Below are 20,629 nucleotides of genomic sequence, written 5' to 3'. Positions count from 1 at the left end.
GGACCTTATTATTTCCATAATGCCAAAAGTTGCTATACCTCTAGATAGACTAGCTATGGTTAACATGCATCAACAATCATGTTTCCTTTTAGTGATTCAAACCTGTACAAACCGAAATGGAAGATGTATGAGGAAATATAGGACATTCTGAGAATGTAGGCTAATACAACTGAAATGCTTTTGTATAAGTCAAACCTATTTTACGCTATATGAAGATGAATAGCCCACACAAGGGCATTATGCGTTTATTTCCCATTCCCACCTTCATAAAAAGTGAGTCAAGCCCTTCGCATCATAATGTACGTAGCCTGAGCCCTGGCCAATCAGCGCCCTCCCCATGTGAGTGATTCTCTCAAGATCTGCAGCATTGAGCAGCAGACGCGCTGAAAGACAGAGCGAGCGCAAAGTGACAAGACCTCCCCGTACTGCGCGATAACATCCACACCGATGTGAAACCAGAAAAGCCAACACAATTTCGGAAATAAGACGAGGAAAGACGGGAACGTGTGCTGCTTTTGAACCAGGGATTGCCATTATTGGATCACTTTATACCGGCACGTGTAATGTCTTGCTCTTGATGATAATCATACGCGCAGAAGCCGTTCTCTGGTCCTAGTCGCGCGTGCAGAGTGGAGGTTGCGCTTGGAAGTATACAAAACTTTTGTTGTTGTTTTGTTTTGCATCTGACGCTTTGGATTTCGATTCATTAAAAGTCGACTTCCCGTGATACTGTGGATTTTAAAAGCGAAATACGCGGAGGACCAATATAGTGTGGATTTCCCCCCAATTTCTTTTGTTATTCTCTTATTTTACTCTTATTATTTATATTGTTGAATTTTCTGGAGGAGCGGGGCCGTTCAATAAGTTAATTTTAGCGGATTCGACGCAGGTGCTTCGGTCCTGAAGGGCAGAATGGAATTGTTATTTTGACCCACGATATCATACGGTTCATTCATATTCCACAGCTTCGCTTTTAATATTTTTGAGAGCCAAAGACTGTTCGGTGACGCTCATCGCAACACACCACTGGAATTACAATCATGAACTTTGTTGTTTATTCGATACAATTATTTTTTGCAGCTCTCCTTCATCTGTCTGCTGTAAAGGTAAGGGCTATGCAATTTGGGGAGTTTGAAAAGAGATAATATAGAAATTTTTATTTATTTTTTTATTTTTTTATTAATGTGTGGTCAGATTACACGCACGAGGACTGAATGCATCTGCCCGGTGCCATTACACCCTTTATACGCTAACTTAGGTTACCCGAAGTTTCACGTGGAATGTCCTGCTTAAAAGTTAGTTTCTCTTAACGAATATCTGCCAAGTCAGGAATAGCCTAAACAATGTGGCAGCCCGTCTTGTTCCTGTCCTCAGAGGATTTAATCTCAGTTAAGGCAAATACTTTGCTCAATAGATGCAAATTTCCAGTTATGTGAGACATTATAGGTCTATATTACGTGCTTCACACGGGAGGTTCTTGTTTAATCTATCTGAATTTCTTATTTCGAATTCAGTAAAAACATTTGCTTTATGTATTGTACTAGTGCTCGTGATTCTTTAATACTTTTAAAAATATATAAGCAACTGCTTTATTGTCGATAATAATTACAAGATATTACCTGAGTGCCTTCGTTTCTTTGTCTCCCGCCTTATTAATTCATTTACTTGAATAATGATGGCAGTGCACGTAGTATTTGATGTCGTGGAACGTTTTGAGGTAAATTATCGTTGTTAGTTTGTTTATTTGTTGGTTGAGTATGAAAAATGTATGGTTAGATATGAAGCAGATGGTCTGTGAGGCAAACCGGAGAGATTCTCACGCAACACCGATAGCTGTTGCGCCAGTCCACCACCTGCAGTCACGCGACCAACCAGCAACCGATCGCGAGCGAGCGAGACGAATCTGTAGGCGGGAAAATAGGACAGTCTGACTCTGAATTGTAGGAGGAGAATCATTGGCTCTCTGAAGCCTCTGAATGACAAGTTGACTCACTTACTAAGATGAGAGAAGAAAGTCTAATACATTCTAAAGTAGATCGCATTCAAACTTTCTTATTCTGAAGTGGTTCTCAAGAGTCCAGCACCCACCCCTCCCATTTCCAATGGGACCTCAATGACTTATAATTATTTGAAATGAGTCTAACTTAATTACAATTCTGAAAATAGTCTAGTGTGGGTAGCACACGTTTGTTCATTACATTAGGTTGTACACCAAGGTACTAATATGTGTTTTTTAAGGATTGATAATGCATAAAATACCAATGTTGTAGTAGGGTATTGGTGGGTGTACATTTGAAGGCACTGACCCACTGACAAGCCTACCCCCAAAAGTTTGATTTTTACAGATTTTTTTCTGACATTGTACCTAAACTGTCATCATATTTCTTGCTTTTAATTAGTCCCCTCAGCAGAGGTTAATGTTATTATTAATAGACTATACAAAAATATGGAATCGGAAATTAACTATTGTTTATTATCTATTGAGACTGCAAGTTTGTGTTAATTAAAAGCTGGAAAACAAGCAGCTTTTTCATCATTGCAGCAGTTCCAGAGGAAATATCTTAGTCTAAATGGCAGTGCCTTTGATTATTTTCTTGGCCAATGGGAGGCCAAAAGGTTGAGAGCCACTGCAAACCCCTTACTGATATAAGCAACTAATTTTTCTAGATTCTGATCATGCTTGGTTATGCAAAACTCAAGGAAATGTTCCCTTTTGAGAGTTTCCCAAGCATTATTATTGGTTTCTTTCAGTGGTGTACAAAAAAAAAAGTCAGATTATAACTTGTTCTGTGCGATCTGTCACTTATAACTGTCACTTCTCTGTCTCGATAGGCTGCCCACATACCCAAAGAAGGGGGAAAGAGCAAAAATGATGGTAAGTCCCTTTATAAGCGTAGTGTATTTGGTACATTGAAAAATGTATTTGAAATCAGGCTAAGGGTGTAGCACCACCTGGAGGACGTATATGTAATGACAATTCCAATGCAAAATTTAAACCACAAATGGTTTTATCCCAGGCTTGAGAGGCAGATAATAGGCCTTCAAAAACTGTATGTGTGTGGTTCTTCTCTGTTACGCAACACTCTTTCTCCTCTAACAATTCATATCACACTGAGACTGAACTTACATAAATATTTGCTCGGACACAGGATTTGGGACATATTTCCCACCCTCAGGTTGTGCTGAGGATTGTCAAAGTGAATAATTATTCTACCCACGAGCAACCTTGTGTGGAGTCATTGACCATGGCTTTGTTTGTTTATTAACAAAAACGCTGCATGATTTACCCTTGATTTGTCCTCAAGGTCACAATTATTTGTTAGCAGTGGACCTGGTTGTTTGTATAGTGTCCCTATTACGTTTCTGAGGGAACGTGTGTTGTTATTTTTACATCATCTGCTTTTATTCATAATCACTTTCCCACAACTTAGATCTCCTTAGTCAGCATTAATTGAACATATTAAATCAGTTTGTAGAGACATTTCTTCAGTCTAACTGGATACTGTGCGACTTTGCACTTTGCTAAATAGAGATATGTGATACAAACAGCATAGCCATAAATGAATAAGTGTCATAGGGGTATTAGGTGAAATGTGGCTGGTACAGTACCACCATAGCAATTATTAACTTAATCAGCATCATAAATACAGTTGTGTTTGGTTTCTTGCATTCATGGGTGGCATGGAGCGCTCACACGGGGTGGGCTTCTATTAGAGGTCAGGTGTCTGCAGTAAAGCCTGGCGCCACACTGCCTGAGGTCATGCTTTTCCCTAGCAGTCTGCAGGTCATGAGGCACTGGGGTCAGAATGAATGATGGGAAGCCAGCTCCGAGAGGTGCGCGGATTGGGCTGGAGTACACTCTTAGAAAAAAGGGGTTCTATATATGAAGCATAGGGTTCTTTACTCAACTCCAAAGGAACTTTTATGCTTAAATAGGTTCTATAATGACAAGAAAGAATCCAAAGGTTCTTTATAGGCTATTATTCATTCATATATTACATTATTCTACAACATGTTGATGTGTGTGTGTGTGTGTGTGCCTCAACATGTGTGACGTGTCTTTTTTTTGCCCACTTGGGAAAGTAAAGTCTCCAATTAGCAGAACAGGCCTGTGTGAAGGTGTGGGGCAATGCATCTGACTTTAATGGTTGTAATGGCTTCATATGTCATTCCAAACCTGCATTCTGTTATTTTGAAGGTGGAACACAAAAGGGGAACAATCTTCAGGCTACTCTTTTCATATTTACCATGACTGTTTGCTATAAAAAGGACAGAAAAACACAAATACAAATAAAATGACGTATGTGCTATATTTCCCCTTGTGAAAAAGAAGTGCACTTTAGGATGCTTTTAAAAAGGGGACTTATTATGGATAAAATATACTTAAAACAATATACTTAACTGCAAACTAAGTGTAATGTTGCTATTAAATACATTTATTATAGTTTAAATGTATATTAAATGCAATTAGCTGAACTTTAGAGTGCTTTCTTAGCCCATAATTTCATAACTATTCATAACTACACTGTAAAAAAAAAATATTTTCATGGTTAGTAATCGCAACATTTTTTCCTTTTGTCAAATCAACTTATTTAGTTCAGATAACATATCATTTTGAGTTTCTGATGATTAAATCATTCTCCTTTATTTTATTAACTCACTTTTTCCAGTTCAATTAACTTTTTTAAGTTAAACCAACAATATTTTTTTTACAGTGTATTGTCTTTGAAATATGGTAAAAGTGTACTGGTAAGCGAAAATAAACGTAATGCCATTTTTACTTGTATTTCTTGTATTTAAATATATTTGTAATTACACATTTGTACTGATGGAGTATCAAATAACACGCTAAAATTAAAACTATTTTCCAGAAACTTTACTTGTGCTTTAGTATGTTAGTCAACACATCAAATTAAGTGTACTTATTCAAAGCATGACAAAACAGTCATAAAGTACACTTAAGTATCCTTTTATTTCAATAATATTATTACACTTTTAAGATTTGAAGAACACCACATCCAGTACGATTAAGGGCACTTCTTTTCCACAATGGTCAAGTCTTCTGAAGTTGACCAATAGGTTTGTGTGAGGAACAAACTCGGTCATGGAAATAACGTCATTAAATGGAAAAGAGCCTGAAGTAGATTCTCTTTTTGTGTTTCACAGACCAAATAACAGCATGCAGGTTTCATATATAGTGTAAGTAAATGAAGAGAAAACTTTCCTTTTAGTGTGAACTATCCCTTTAGTTTGACCAAAAAAAACAAAAAAAAAAAAACGAATAGTGTGAGAATGGTATGATAGTGACTGAACATTTTCGCCTTGCTTGCTCTGTAGTGATTCCTTTCTTGGATGTGTATAAGAAGAGTGCGTGCAAGACACGAGAGCTGCTGGTAGACATCATTCAGGAGTATCCCGACGAGATCGAGCACACATACATCCCGTCCTGTGTGGTTCTCATGCGCTGCGCCGGCTGCTGCAACGACGAAGCGCTCGAGTGTGTGCCTACAGAGACCCGCAACGTCACCATGGAGGTGAGACTGGTTCAATCCAGCGTGTGCAATCCTTCACCCTGCTTCCTATGAAATCACGCTTGCCCAACATGGGACAGTGAGGCGGTGTTAACTGGCATGTCAGCTATGTTGTTTACCACTGCACACTGTGTTTACGCCCCGTTTATGTGGTTGATGTCGCTCTTGGCCACGGTCGAGGCCTGGCATTGCCATTTATTCAACAGTGTGTAAAAAAAAAATCCTTTTAGCTGTGATTTTACATCATGAACCCTCAGTTTTCACATTGAAACACAATACAGTATAGTCACATTGTATGTAATGCACACACTAAGTGCTTTGTTTGTTCGTCTAGGTACTGCGAGTCAAACAACGTGTATCGCAGCATAATTTTCAAATGAGTTTTACAGAACACACCAAGTGTGAATGCAGGTATGTAAAGGAGCCGTTCTTTCTAAAATGGAAAGTATTATCGAAGTTTTCTGACTTATTGTTCGCTGTGCTGTTATTTTTTTCTTGTGGGAACATGAAATCATGACCAAAAAAGCTCTAAAGGTGCATCTTTGGGCATCAATTACATCGAAGTTCTCAAGTGTCTTGTGTCCAAATGTCATTGGCATCAAACCTGTTGCGACTTTTCTTTGTATTTATTTGGAAATAGATTGTAATCAAAGATTCTTCTAAAATTTGTGTTCCACAGAAAACATAACAGCACAGATCAAGGATGAGTAAATGGTGACTCAAGATTCATTTTTAGCAACCCAGATAGCAAACTGACATTGAATCAACGTGGAAATATGACAGCGAAACAACGTTGATCTGACATTGTTTTGCTCATCGAATTAACGTTGAACCAACGTCAGACGCGTCATTCTTTCAAAACTAACGGAAAATCAACTTGAAATCAACGCGTTGTTTCAACGTTATGAAAGCAAACCAATTTTCGATTTTCATTAAGCTTTGAAGAATGCCGCGTCTGACGTTGGTTCAACGTTAATTCGATGAGCAAAATCAACGTTGTTTCAATGTCATGAGAGACGTCGTTTCCACGTTGATTTAATGTCAGTTTGCAGTCTGGGAAACTATTCCTTTAAACCATAAAATGTGAATTAAACCTCTAATCTGTGTCTGTGTCTGTCTTTTTTAGGCCAAAGGCAGAAGTCAAAGCAAAGAAAGAAAAGTAAGTTTGTTTATTATCATTATTATTATTTTTATTTTTCTATGTCAGTTATGGGTGATTTCAAGCCGTGAGGATGGTTTTACATGTAGATGGTGCAGATATAACTGTGATTGATTGACTGGCGATGAGAAGCAGCCAGCTGGACACTGTGCTAGCGGCTAACACTTAGCAGCCAGGCTATTAGCAGTAAAGCTCAAGTGTTCTGTACATCTCTAGCTATTCGTTTGAAAAATTGAGATCATGAGGTACTTTTAGCAATGTATTCCAGTAGGAACTAGTCGTTCAGATAAATGTGACTAGTCAGTGGATCAGAGTTTATATTATGCGAATGACTCAGAGTAAGTTTAGCTTTAGCTGTCTTGCTGTCTGTGTGTGAGTGGAGAGACTGTCCTGGACAGAGATGATGTGGGTGTGCATATATCCATCATTGCCAGATTCATGCTGCTTGCATTGTCATAAATGCTGCCTCCCATTTGCTTATTGTTCTATCAGTAATTTTAGGGTGGTTCACAGGAACTTTGCCTCGTATGCTAACACTCTAAATGAACTCAGATGTCCACAGCGCCAGTGCAGTTCACTTTGTAAACACACAGCGCTCCGAGTTTACTTTATTTTCACTTATATGTAATTCCTAATATAAAGTTCCAGGAATTCCAGCTCACAATGTTTCAAAGTCATCTTGCCACTGTTTTTTAAACAAAAAGTGTTCATACGTGGCCACTTCTGCAGAATATCACACCCAGAATATCCTTAAAACTTTACATGCAGACCAGAGGTTTTCATTGTTAACTAAAACTAAAAACCATATAAAAAATATGTATAAAAACAAATATATATATACTGTTTAAAGTAGATATTAAAAACCAAGCTTTTTTTATTTCAGCTAATTAAGTCAATATTTCTTTTTCTTTAAGTTTAAATTGAAGTACTAAAATAGCTCAAAATAAATAAACCAAAACTTAAAAGTATAAATAAATAAAAAATATATATATATATGATATAAAATCCTACATTGCAAATTCCAAAATATTAGCAAAAACTATAATGGTATATCAATGATACTAAAATAACATTGTCTAGTCTAAACCATTAGCACGCCTTCTGTCTGGCATTATAAAGACATGAATGAATACATATTAAAAATTACAACTATGTAATTTACAGACATAATTGTGAGCGTGCAATAATTGCCACATTAACAGTGAATCAAAGACATTAGACTATGCACTACTTATGTTTAAGAGAAAGTGCAATGTCCCGCTTTTTAAATAAAAAAAGTTCGTTTTGTGACGCGCGCGTATGACTACCCATGCACATCGGCTCGTCCAGTCAAGGCATAAGAAACAACATTTATGGCACAGTTCATGACAGATTTTGTTGCTGATTTTAAATATGTTATTTAAATTTGAGTATTAAACTCATTCATTTAGATGCCCGAAACTGCTGCCCGAAGCCGTTCCAAATATGGCCGCCGAGTGAGCAGACTTTACCTGCAAGGGACTTATCATAACAATGCTAAATTGCTTGCTACTTTCGTATATTGTGAACATTAAATATATTGACTTATATTCAGTGCGTAAAAATCCCTACAAGCACAGCTCGTCATGACTCCCACAGCACGCCTCGACACACCCTCAACCCTGTTTCCCCACAACATAACGAATAAAGTGAAACTCTTGACTGTTCTCACACCCAAACAGTGAAATCAACTTCCACTGAAACAGCCGAATCCCTCCTAATCCTCAGGACAAACTCGAGACTCGCTGCTTTCAGCAGGACTTTATCATGACACAGCAACCTAAACCAAACCAGTTTTTCCTTTTATTTGTGTTAGACATCTTTTTATAGCAAATACATCTCTCTTTCTGGCAGAGATAACTATTCATAATTTAATGATTGACATCTGGTGAACATGGCAGCCTGTCTCACAAAGAAAAACGGAAGAAAAAAAAGCAATTGCATCAGCATAGCCACGCTGAATCTGTGTCATCAGAAAGCTTTGCAGATCCTCATGGAATAGCACTGCCAACCATTCACAAATTTCTACAAAATCGGCCACTCTTTGCATGTTTCTTTCTGAAAACAAATAAGAGTGCGGCAAAATTCAAATTGGATTTAAATAGGCTAATACTTAAGTCGTAAGAGTCTATGATTGGATCATTGGATCTATGATTGGAAGAATTGCAGAATTCGCAAAAGTTGGGATTATTTCATCATAAAATGAGCGCGTCGCTTTCTATTGTAAACGTAAAATAGCGAACTTAAAAGACGCGATATGTGAAGCAGTGTTGTAGTACTCGAGACTCGGACTCGGTCTCGAGACCATATTTTAATGGTCTTGGTCTTGTCATGGACTCGTGTGCATTTGGACTCGGAATTCGAACATTTTTTTTTTTAGGACTCGGACTTATTCCCGAGTCCACTCGAGTTCAATTCAAAAATATTTTTCATGATTATTAATGTATGTGAGTAAAATATTTCTTTAAATTGATTGACACGCCCAGTGATTGGTGATTTTCTAGTGCGCAACTGTGCATGACAAATTGTAATAAAATTACTTTTAACACCACCTACTATGTGGCCGTTTTACCCTAAACTGATCATATTTTTTAAACTCCAAGTAAATTCAGTAAAAAAAAAAAAAAAAGGATTTCTCTGAGTAAATAAAAGTAAATTAGGTAATCAACCCTCACTGGTCTCGGTCTCGACTCGGACTCGACCGTCTTTGGTCTCGGACTCGACTCTCTATGGACTCGGTCTTGACTCGGACTCGAGTGAGGTGGCCTCGACTACAACACTGATGTGAAGTACGTGTTGTAGAATAAAACCACGATAGGTTGATTGATTTTGGGAGCATGAACGTGACCACAATAGACAGTTCATTCCCCTAGTAATATGCCTTAAAATGTGGCTGGTGCGGTCTAATTTTAGAGCAAGAACAATCCGTTTCATAAGAGTTGAGTGTGCAGCTTGTCATGTCTCCTCCTGGCCGCTCTGAGGGTTTTACAGCCCATAGTAAAAGCCTAATTTGCTCCGCATATATCTCAAAGGACCTCTGACCTGAGACCTGATAACAGACTCTTTTATTGGATGGTTTCAGTTTTTCTTTTGGGGTGAGGTTTTGCTCTTTATGGCAGCTGTACGATGGTGGCTGTGAAGACCACCCGCTTACTCTCACACCACAGTTGCTCAGGGCTGACCCTTGCCTGCTTCCACATACTAATCATAGTAGCAAGTGTCTGTCGTTAACCCACTTTTATTTTTAGCCTTTTAAATAGTAGGTGATCCTGAGACAGAGGCTATTGTTGGTTACTGTGAGCTGTTTCACAAACCTCATTCAGTGCTATTGTGTTTTAATCTGTGTGTACATAGACCCCCAAAGTATCTGAAGCCACATAAGCCAGTCCATTGTGTTACATAACAGAAATATTAAATCAAATGGCAGTCATTTTAGGGGAAAATAGCGAAAGAAGGCTTTTTTACCCAAGCAACACATTTACATGTATGCGTTTAGCAGATGCTTTGATCCAAAGAAACTTACAAAAGATGAACAAAAGCAATTTGGCAATGAGCCAACAATATTCACAATATACAATGTCAGATGTATTAAGTCATCACCTTTAATATAGAAATTGTTTATAAAAAGGCTTCATAATAATAAACCGGAAAGTAGCAGAATTAATGATGCAAAACTATAAAAAGTGATCAGTTGACTTAACTTAACTTAAAAATGAAGTAATATGGAATTGTCAAGTTGACATAACTTATTTTTGTTCAATTCAGCATTATTTTATTTACTTTAAAAAATTGAGCGAACCCGTTGCCTTAAAATTATTAAGTAGATAAACTTCATGGTAAATCCCCCACCAAAAAAAAAAAGTAATATGGAATTGTCAAGTTGACATAACTTAAGAAAATGAGTAAACCATTGCCTTAAATTTATTAAGTAAATAAACTAAAAATAATAAATAGAAATAAATAAATAAGTAATATGGAATTGTCAAGTTGACATAACTTAAAAAACAGAGTAAACTGTTGCCTTAAATTTATCAAGTAAATAAACTAAAAATAATAAATATAAATAAATATAAATAAATAAATAATATGGAATTGTCACGTCAACATAACTTAAAAAACCCAGAGTAAACTGTTGCCTTAAATTTATTAAGTAAATAAACACTGTAAAAAAAAAATATATATATATATTCATGATTTGTAATCACAACATTTTTTCTTTTGTCAAATCAACTTAGATAATTTATGTACAGTAGTTCAGATAACATAATAGTTTGAGTTTATGGTGATTAAATTAATCTCCTTCATTGTATTAACTCTTAAAATTTTAAGGCAACCAGGTTACTTATTTTTTTTCTGTAATCTCCAAAACTCTTAAGTTAAACCAACAATCATTTTTTTTTACAGTGAACTTCATGGTTTATCAAAAGAAAAAAAGAAATAAAAAGAAAAAAATAAGTAATATGGTTTTGTCAAGTTGACAACTTATTTTTGTTCAATTAAGCATTAAATTTAGTTACTTAAAAAATTGAGTAAACCCGTTGCCTTCAAATGATTAAGTGAACTGAACACTTTTTTTTAAGGATGAAACACATTCAAATCATCTGTAGAAGGACACTCGTGTGGTTATTCAGTTTAGTAACCATTTAGTTCAGTTCAAAAGTTCACTCATTATGAAACAGTATAGCTTTATAGCTTCAGTTCAGCTATAAAACAGAAGATTATGTCATTATTCAGCTCATTTTTTGTTTAAAATGTCAAGTGTCATTTAAATTTGGCTCAGAAAGTAAAGGTAGAGTTTGATACTCTTTCAGCATTTGATTTTGCTCTAATATTTCGTGTCTAAAGGAATGGCATTCACGCTTCAAGTGTCCAACGGTACGTTCAGATCAAGGAACGCACCCCGTTTAATTGGATGTGCGGCGGCTTTGTGTATTTCTGCAACTGGCTAAGTTAATGTGAGCGTACAGAGATGGATTGGGTTAGCTGAGAAGGCTAAATGAAATCCGTTGAATGGGGCTAAATGCTGACGCTGTCTCTCAGCACGTAGGCAAGCGGGGGCGGGGAATCCAGCGACTCTGGGTTCTGATTCACAAGCTCAAGTTCAGCTCCTTGTACTTCGATCCTTACCTCCTAAGCTCCTCACACACACACACACACATGCTACGGCTCAAACTATTCAGCTGCTTATATGGACTAGCGTCTGTCCTTGACACGCTGCTTCTCGCTTTAATTGGTAGTGATTAGGGTTGTCACAATTGCAAAATGTCAGTAGTCAGTGCTTACACCGGTCCAGTTTCACGATTGATAGTATTCAGCAAAAATGAACAATGAATATGTGTACTACTTTATTTTAAATGTTAATATAAATATATTTACTCTACCGTTCAAAAGTTTGGGGACTGTAAGATTTCACCAAGGCTGTGTTTATCTGATTACAAATACAGAAAGAAATTCTCTTATAATATATTTTAAAATGTAATTTACAATCAAAAGCTGTATTTTCAGCATCATTACTCCAGTATTCAGTGTCACATGATCCTTCAGAAATCATTACAATATCGGGATTTGCTGCATGTCGGATTATTATTGAAAACAGTTGTGACAGTTTGTAACATTGTCTCTTTACTGTCAGCCTCCGTGCTGACTGAAAAACCTAAAACTAAAAAATAGTTTTGAACATTAGCGAGGGTAAACATAAAAAAAAATCTATTAAACAGAAATCAAAGACTTTTTTATGTCTGTACTTTTGACATCCCTTGTGCTGAGAGATCTTTCTCAGCATGACTGTTGGAAACTTCATTTAGATGTTCTATTCTTGCGTTATTTTCCTTTTTTTTGCAGAAAACCCAGAGTGGGAAGGGTTAAAAGCCGAAAGAGAGCGAGAGAGGGAGATACGGGCGATCTCAACGCCTCGGCTCACCTGCGCTCGAGCAGTATTTTGCTCTCAGTCATTGGCTTTATTTCAGGGCAGTTTGTTTGCACTTTGTAATCTCACTCAGTCTGCATTTATTTGTACTCAAATTCACACTGTTGGCCCAAGGCCCGCAAAGACGAAAGCAACCAAAGGTAAATAAACAGTGGTTGCATGGCTGTCTCTGTCATTATCATACTAATCTGCTGCCACAGCTGGGATGACGCCACGCTCATGTGATCCTCACCTGTATTCCAGCCCCTTTGACTTTGGTGGTTTCTGACAGCAGAAGCTTGAATCTCTTGGAGATGAGCGTTTGTCTGCACTACACTGAAACAAGTTAAAGGGATAGTTCACTGTCAATAATTACTCTCCCTCGTGTTCTTCCAAATCCGCGAGACTTTCGTTGATGACGAATGAAGATTTTTTTAATGAGCTTTCTGTCCCTCAATTGACAGTCTACGCAACTACCACAAATAGAGAGTGTAAAACGAATTCATATAAATTGAGCGGTTTCGTCTGAATTTTCGTGAGACGCGATCTCTTTATATGATGAACAGATTTAATTTAGGTGTTTATTCACAAATAAACATTGATCAGCAAACATTAACGGAAGTTCAACCGAACCTGCTTGAAGCACGAGAACGAACCTCATTGGTTCTTGCTGAAGCTCAAACGTGATGCGTAACACGAGAATGAACCTCATTGGTTCTCGCACATCAAGCAAGTATGTTTCAGCTTTCATTCACATAATCGTATGTGTGCATTGATGATGTATATATTTGAATAAAAGCCTAAACCAAATCTGTTCGTCATATAAAGTGATTAAGGGCCCTATTTTACCGATCTGAAATGCAAAATGCAAGTAACTTTGTGGGTGGGTCTTGGGTGCTGTTGCTATATTCCTGGCGGGATAAATTCCTCTTGGACTGGCGCAAATCTAAAAGGGGTTGGTTTGGAGTAGCTTCATTATTCATAGGTGTGATTTGGGCGTAACGGAAATAAACCAATAAGAGCGTCATATCACATTCCCTTTAAGAGCGTGATGAACGAGGTGCGCTTGTTCCATGGCGCAATACTATTATAACGGCGGATTTACCAGACGCACCTCTCAATCGGTTCACAGCCGAGGAGATCAATGTTCTCGCTTTTTGCCTATTTTTCCCATCGTCATGGACACAACAATGATTTCCCTCATGTTTATATATTTTTTCCTTATAATAATGTATCATTTGCAAAAAGTAAAATGCATCTGTGTAGATGAGAGAATCATCTACAGTGTATGCGCGATGTTCACACTTTGCATTATGGCCAAGCATGCGCGCTTAAAATAGCATTTGAATGTACGCGCAACTAGGGTTGGGTATCGTTTGAATTTGAACGATTCTGATTCCGATTGCGATTCCTTGTTTCGATTCCGGTTCCTAACGATTCTCGATTCCGATTCTTTTAAGAGGCAGGGTCAAAAAAGTTTAGCTAACCTTGCTAACCAACGGCCTTTCTGAAGGAAATACTCCTTCTGTAAAAATACTCCTTTTGTCACAAATTTTGCATTTTGCCGAGATTTCGTTATTTTTAGAAAAGTGAAGCCACACTTTGGATCGTCGACGTAAGCTACTCATGTTCGCCAACACTTCCGGTAGACGCTTCTTCGTTGGTTTTGTTCAGCGGTTTCTTCTTGTTCGGCGGACTGTGAATATCGAAACTAGCAATCGAAATTTTTACTTTTGAACGATTCCGGGAAAAAACGAAAAGTTAGTCTCGGTTCCAATCGATACTCGATTCTCGATACCCAACCCTACGCGCAACGCGCCACTGACTTTAGACTAGTTTTTTTCTGGTCAGTGGCGCAATTGTTTTCTGGAACTGCAAAATAGCACCAGGGATTGTTTGCGCCGAAACACGCCTCCTTTTTGCGCCGAGTCCGACCCGCCCAGGGAGCGCAAGTTCATTTCCTAGTTTACCGACGTGCGTCTGTGGAGGAAAAAAGCTCGCTTAATAAAAAGGCCAAAAACATAACTTTAAGAGAAAATTTTGAGTAAACCACTCGATTAATTTTGATTAGTTTTACGATCTTTTTAATGCAAGTTGTAGTTGCGTTGACTGTCAGTGGAGGAACAGAAATCTCTCGGATTTCATCAAAAATATTTTCATTTGTGTTTCTGAAGATGAACGAAAGTCTTAAGGGTTTGGAACGACATGAGAGAGTAATTACTGAAAGAAATTTCATTTTTGGGGTGAACTGAAACCTGTTTTGTTCAGTTTAAGCAAGTAACTCTCCTCATAAAAAATAAAATAAATAAAAATAGTTTTGTTCACATAGTATTTTCACTTGACATGTGTTGATGTGCTTTACTACCTGCAGAAATTATTGTGGATTTTTTTTTTAATAACAGAAAATATAATGCACAGTTTGAAGAGACATCACAAAAATATAAAAGATTTTACAATTGTTTTTATTTATAACAAGCAAGCTAAATAAAACACTGACAAACAGTTTAGTTTTATCTTAAGAAAAAAATATGCTGTCATATAGCTAATTTGACTTTCGTTTATGGTGACATTAAGTTGCGGAAAGCCTGAAAATGATTATATTTAGTGCCATTTTAGCTTATGTTTAAAGAAAATATAGTAAGTACTGTATGATATTGTCTTATCGTGAAGTTTACTTTATATGGATGTTTTTGGAAAATAAATATTTGGATAAATGTCACAACAAAATATATGATTTGAACCAGAGCAAAATATCATTTAGTATTTTTTTTTTTAGTGTAAGTGTAGATGCACTTTTATGAAATTCAACTTTAGATAATGTGTTTGTGCATGAAACCACTTTAGAAATGATTCGACATCGTACTGCTATACTGTGCCAAGCCATTTTTGCAAACATTGCTTTTGCGTCATACTGCTTTCAGATGTGTATATGTGAAAGAGTGTATGTGTATCTGTGTCAGTCCAATAACTGTTCCTAGCTGAATTCAATGTTGCCACTAATCACCATGTCTCGTGTGTGATGGATGGATGGATGAATGAATAGATGAATTCACACACAATCTCAGCTTTCCTTCTGCCACTAATGCTAACCAGCTGAAATCAAACAAACAAAAAAACACATTTTTTAAAAGTTGACGCAGTCTGGTTCGGTGGAGGTTGTGTGTGACGAGTGCGTGTGTGTGTGTGCGTCACTCCAGCGCTGTGTCCAGATCACTAGTGCTTAGATGTCTCTCTGTCTCTCCTTTCTGCTTCCCTTGCAGCCACTGTGAGCCTTGCTCAGAGAGAAGAAAGCGCTTGTATGTGCAGGACCCCCTCACCTGTAAATGCTCCTGCAAATTCACACAATTGCAATGCAAGTCCAGACAACTTGAGTTAAACGAAAGAACTTGCAGGTTTGTTTATGAACTGTCACGACGTGCAACACGCATCTTCTCATCCAGTCCCATCTGAAGCTCTTTCTCTTTGCATGCTTATAGCACTTGTGGCATTTTCCCTCTTATATATGTGCATGTTTAGGGTGACGTAGTGTGTGTGTGTGTGTGTGTCTGGTTTATTGCTGTGAGATTCAACCTTTGATGTCAGAATCTGCCTCGCACTAATAACGACATGTTTTCTGGAGTCAACACTTGGCGTTGAGCATAGAAATGATTAATGGACTGAATTCGCTGACATTAACAATATATTCTGTCAACAAGCAATATGACTTTGTGTTCTTGAGTAAACAACAGGCAGGGATGGTGCATATGTGTGTGTGTGTGTTTGTAAAGTGCAATTCACACATCCTGATTCATTCTATCATGTCAGGTATTGCCATTTTATGTTCATAATGAGTCAGAAGTTAATTTGGCTGGAGCACGTGCCAAGTTTCAGATGCGTATACAGTATATGTGAATATAAACGTGTCCATGCTGTTTGCTTCTCATCAACTGCCACACTAATTTGAACTGTGTGATCTTCTGAGGCCGTTCCTGGCACATTTCTCTACATGTTGTCCACATTTTATTGGTATGTTTAGTGGCGATCACAGCATACTTTGATCCTGTGGTTGTTCCACCCAAACCAAATTTTAACCCCGTCCAAAAGTCTAACCTCTGAACATTTTTACATAACGACATAATCACGGTATGCAACAGAGCACACTGCACGAAATACAGTGTCACGCGATACAATGATCACACTCCCAGCGATGCAAAATAACTGTAGGAGTACTTTAAAAAAAAAACTTTTGCTGATAATTTACTCACCCCATGTCATCCAAGATGTCCATTTCTTTCTTTCTTCAGTCGAAAAAAAATTAAGGTTTTTGATGAAAACATTCCAGGATTTTTCTCCATATAATGGACTTCAATGGGAACCAAACGGTTCAAGGTCCAAAAGACAGTTTCAGTGCAAACTGTTCAAAGGGCTTTAAATGATTTCAGACGATAAATAAGTGTCTTATGACGTGAAACGATCGCTCATTTAAACAAAACAAAACAAAGTTGAAGTTTTATAAGCTCAACTCATTCATTTCATTCGTTGAATGAACCAAATGACACGAAAAAAGATTCGTTCATTTTGATGAACGAGTTCAAACAGGAGAGTCATGAACGCGCATCACAGAACAGAGCAAGGCGACCATTTGAGCTTATAAAACGTAAACTTTGATATTTATTTATAAGACGAGCGATCGTTTCACTTGATAAGACCCTTATTCATCGTCTGGAATCATTTAAAGCCCTTTAAATAGTTTGCAGTTTGCACTGAAACTCTCTTTTGAACCTTGAACCGTTTGGTTCCCATTGAAGTCCATTATATGGAGAAAATCCTGGAATGTTTTCATCAAAAACCTTAATTTCTTTTCGACTGAAGACATGGAAATCTTGGATGACATAAATTATCAGCAAAAGTTTTTTTTAAAAAGTGAACTACTCCTTTAAATATGATAACATGACACACACTCTGAATAAAACAAGATAGACTACTAATCTTAAAAGTATGTTTACGTGCAGATAATATAATATTAATGAAATAAAGGGCCACTTAAAGTGCAAAATAAAAGTTTTTTATGCTTTAAATAAGTACACTTATTTTGATGCGTTTGATTTTCATTTAAGGTATATTATTTCATAAAGTCATTCGTCATGCTCATGGAGTATTCATTCTGTTGTGAACAAAGTATAGTAGGTGAACAGGCTTAGCTCAGGGGTGCGTTTCCCGTACAATGGCGTAGTTCACTGTTTCACTACCATAGTACGATGCATCGTTGGAAAAATCAACTAGCTAGTCACGACTGTTTCCCGAAACCCATTGTCGCAAATTATCGTTCAACCAAGTTGGTTTCGCACATGGTGGAGTAATACTTTTAACGAATACTACTTTTAACGAAACAGTTTGAGATCCAATTAACGCTATATTTTTATATATATACAACGGACATGTCATCTGAGGACTATTTCTAATTGTTCTCAGTTGTTTTGCTTTATTACCAGACTCAATATTTGGCTCATTCTTACATAGTAGAGCACGTTCGCACATGCGCACTCTTCTGACACGTTACTTCAAATCTTTTGAAAAACGAAAAGACGTAAATTACATTTGTATGTATTCTAAATAAAAGGCACCAGTTTTACTGAATTTCAGCTTGCTTATGTTCGTTGGAACGATGGTTTCGGGAAACACCGACTCATTAAACTATGCAGATAACGACGGAACTTGCGACCATAGTTGGCTAACGATGCTTTCGGGAAACGCACCCCTGGTTGGTTGTGGGGTTTTGGGTTGGCTTTCCTTGACATATATTGGCTTAGCTTCCCCTGTGCAGATCTCTAACCAATCCACTGTTCTCTTTCAGATGTGAAAAACCAAGATGATGAGCGGCACGCTGGGCAGAACACTGAATGAAGGAATTTTTTTTTTACAGCACAGCACTTTTTAAACCCGAGGATGCATTCCCTGGACGAACTTCAAACACTACCCTGAACGAAAGACAAAGAATGAAATGAGGGCAGGAGATATCATCCTAATGTATATTAAGATATTAATATATGAATATATATAGAATATATATTATATATATTAAATGACAATGTGTGTCGCTGCTATCACCTGAATTACTACAAACAAGTAAACGAAGACGCTGCTTGGCGTGTGAATGGGATAAATTGTAGTGTCACTGCACCTGGGCCTGTGATTGGACAGAACACGGTGAGGTAACGCTTCACTGGATCATCCGGCTGTGGATTCACGTCTAAAGACTCGGATCGAATGTCCAAGCCTTCACTGAGAGGTGCAAACGATAACCTCCACCCCTTTATATGAACAGTTACAGACTGTCAATCAAAGGAGAGGAAGTGACATAGTAAAGACTCTTTCCAGACTGTTGGGAACTGTGGGTCCAGGCACGGGATACGAATGCGGAACTATCTATTTCTGTGATGTCACTCTTACTAGGGTGAAGTCTTAGTCAAAAAGACACCTGTACTGACTAACATCCTATAGGACTTGGTGTGATAATACTAAAGGGATATTACATGTATGTATATATGGACATAAAAAACAAATTAATAATAAAAAAAAAGGATAAACGTGACAAAACTTTTACCAAGGAATGGAATCATTCAGTTCACGGCATTAGTAAAAGATAACTCAAATATTTAGGGTTCGTAACATTTTCCAAAGAGAATATTGCACACAACTTTAGGAACGATTCATTACCACACAATCTGTATATACATATCTAATGTCCCTTTATGTAGTTCACTTCATCTAATTTATAATGTTAGAATATGTTCAGTATTCTGTGTATTTAATTTGATCTATTTATATGCAGTGTTATTGTTGATATTGTTTTGCTTTGTTTCCTATCGACATTGTCATCAATCTGAAAAACTGTGGACGGCTTTTATAGAACGAAAGACAAATGAAAAGAGAGACACTTCAACATTCCTGAAAGCGCCTTTTTTGTTTATTTCAACCTTTTTGTATCAGCGATCAGTTTGGTGGAGACACGTGATCTGCGGACAAGAACACTAAACATTCTCTTTGTGTGAAAGTGCCAGAATTTCTTCTTCTTTTTTCGTTTGTTTTCCATGTACAGCCACATTTTCATTATATTTTCACAGTAATATATTTATTGGTGCTGTTAAATATTAACATCCTTTTTGTGTTTTTAGTATAACTATTAAACATATTTATTTTCAAATTATATTGTTTTTTATTAAAGCAAAAATGGATCTCTGTTTGGTGAGTGCTTTTGTCAGTCCACAATTTGCAGTTGCACGCACTGACATCGTGTCCAAAGTGTTGATACATTTTTCAAAAGAAGAAGAAAAAAAAACTCCTGAATTATCTACTAACTGAAGGACAAAACGTTTGCACAAAAATGCACAAATGACACATTAAGTTTCTGTAAAGCAATAAAGAACATATAGTATGCAAAGTTTCAAAGTTTAAAGCAAAACAGCAAAGTTTAAAGCAGAACTAAGTAACTTTTTTTACCTTAACTGAACTGCTTTGGAGTCATTGTAATGTTTATATTACTGATTTAGAATGGTGATCATCTCACAACCCCCTGGTGCCTGTGAGCCGCAAAACCACCCTTGCAACTTTGGGCCGGCAGCCCGCCGGCCTCAGTGTTAGGAAGTATCGTGAGATTTCAGGTCTCGCGAGGTAACGAATTGCTTTACGGCACTATGCGCGCACACGCATGCGTACACGCCCCCATCCATCCAGGAGCCGGCTAGCTATAAGAAATAGGTAACGCTAGATATTGAATTCTTCAAGTTTTCGTGATGGCTGATGTAAAAAAAGACGAAGAAAGCTCAGAAGTGTTTATCAGAGGAACAAAGAAAGAGAAAACGGACCGGCTTTTTCAGAATAGAGCTTTTTCCCTGTCAAAAAGTGGTGGGGACATGTCCCACCCGTCCCCCCCGTAAATGACGCCTATGCTGCGTTTGTTCGCCGGCTTCTCTGAAAACAAATGCACATGGCCTGAACGAGATGGGAGGGGGGGAGAGTTGACAACGAGTTTACGAC

The 20,629-nt window shown here is 37.4% G+C and overlaps 1 protein-coding gene across 3 annotated transcripts; it reads left to right on the top strand.

Moving 5' to 3' along the window:
- Nucleotides 1-357: 357 nt before the first annotated feature.
- On the top strand, nucleotides 358-19,833 carry vegfaa (vascular endothelial growth factor Aa). Of its 3 annotated transcripts, none has more exons than XM_039651274.2 (7): nucleotides 358-1,106; nucleotides 2,833-2,875; nucleotides 5,338-5,534; nucleotides 5,866-5,942; nucleotides 6,658-6,690; nucleotides 12,550-12,641; nucleotides 15,874-16,010. In XM_039651274.2, the coding sequence occupies exons 1-7, from the start codon at nucleotides 1,041-1,043 to the stop codon at nucleotides 15,987-15,989; spliced, it is 624 nt and encodes a 207-aa protein (XP_039507208.1). In that variant the 5' UTR covers nucleotides 358-1,040; the 3' UTR covers nucleotides 15,990-16,010. The 3 variants fall into 3 exon arrangements, 2 of the variants coding, with proteins under 2 accessions (XP_039507208.1, XP_039507205.1); XR_005618398.2 differs by having other exon boundaries at nucleotides 359-1,106; nucleotides 12,550-12,774; XM_039651271.2 differs by lacking the exon at nucleotides 12,550-12,641 and adding an exon at nucleotides 18,447-19,833 and having other exon boundaries at nucleotides 359-1,106; nucleotides 15,874-16,005.
- Nucleotides 19,834-20,629: the final 796 nt, after the last annotated feature.

Source organism: Pimephales promelas, chromosome 12 (assembly GCF_988280905.1).
Source record: "Pimephales promelas chromosome 12, fPimPro1.hap1.1, whole genome shotgun sequence".
NCBI lineage: Eukaryota > Metazoa > Chordata > Actinopteri > Cypriniformes > Leuciscidae > Pimephales > Pimephales promelas.
This window is presented reverse-complemented; position numbering and strand designations above follow the sequence as displayed.

What these genes read in the sequence shown, in the direction of transcription:
- vegfaa (XM_039651274.2), top strand. Translation starts at nt 1,041, where the DNA reads ATGAACTTTGTTGTTTATTCGATACAATTATTTTTTGCAGCTCTCCTT. An exon ending in TTCATCTGTCTGCTGTAAAG is followed by an intron (nt 1,107 to 2,832) that starts GTAAGGGCTATG and finishes CTGTCTCGATAG; the next exon opens with GCTGCCCACATACCCAAAGA. An exon ending in GTCAAAGCAAAGAAAGAAAA is followed by an intron (nt 6,691 to 12,549) that starts GTAAGTTTGTTT and finishes TTTTTTTTGCAG; the next exon opens with AAAACCCAGAGTGGGAAGGG.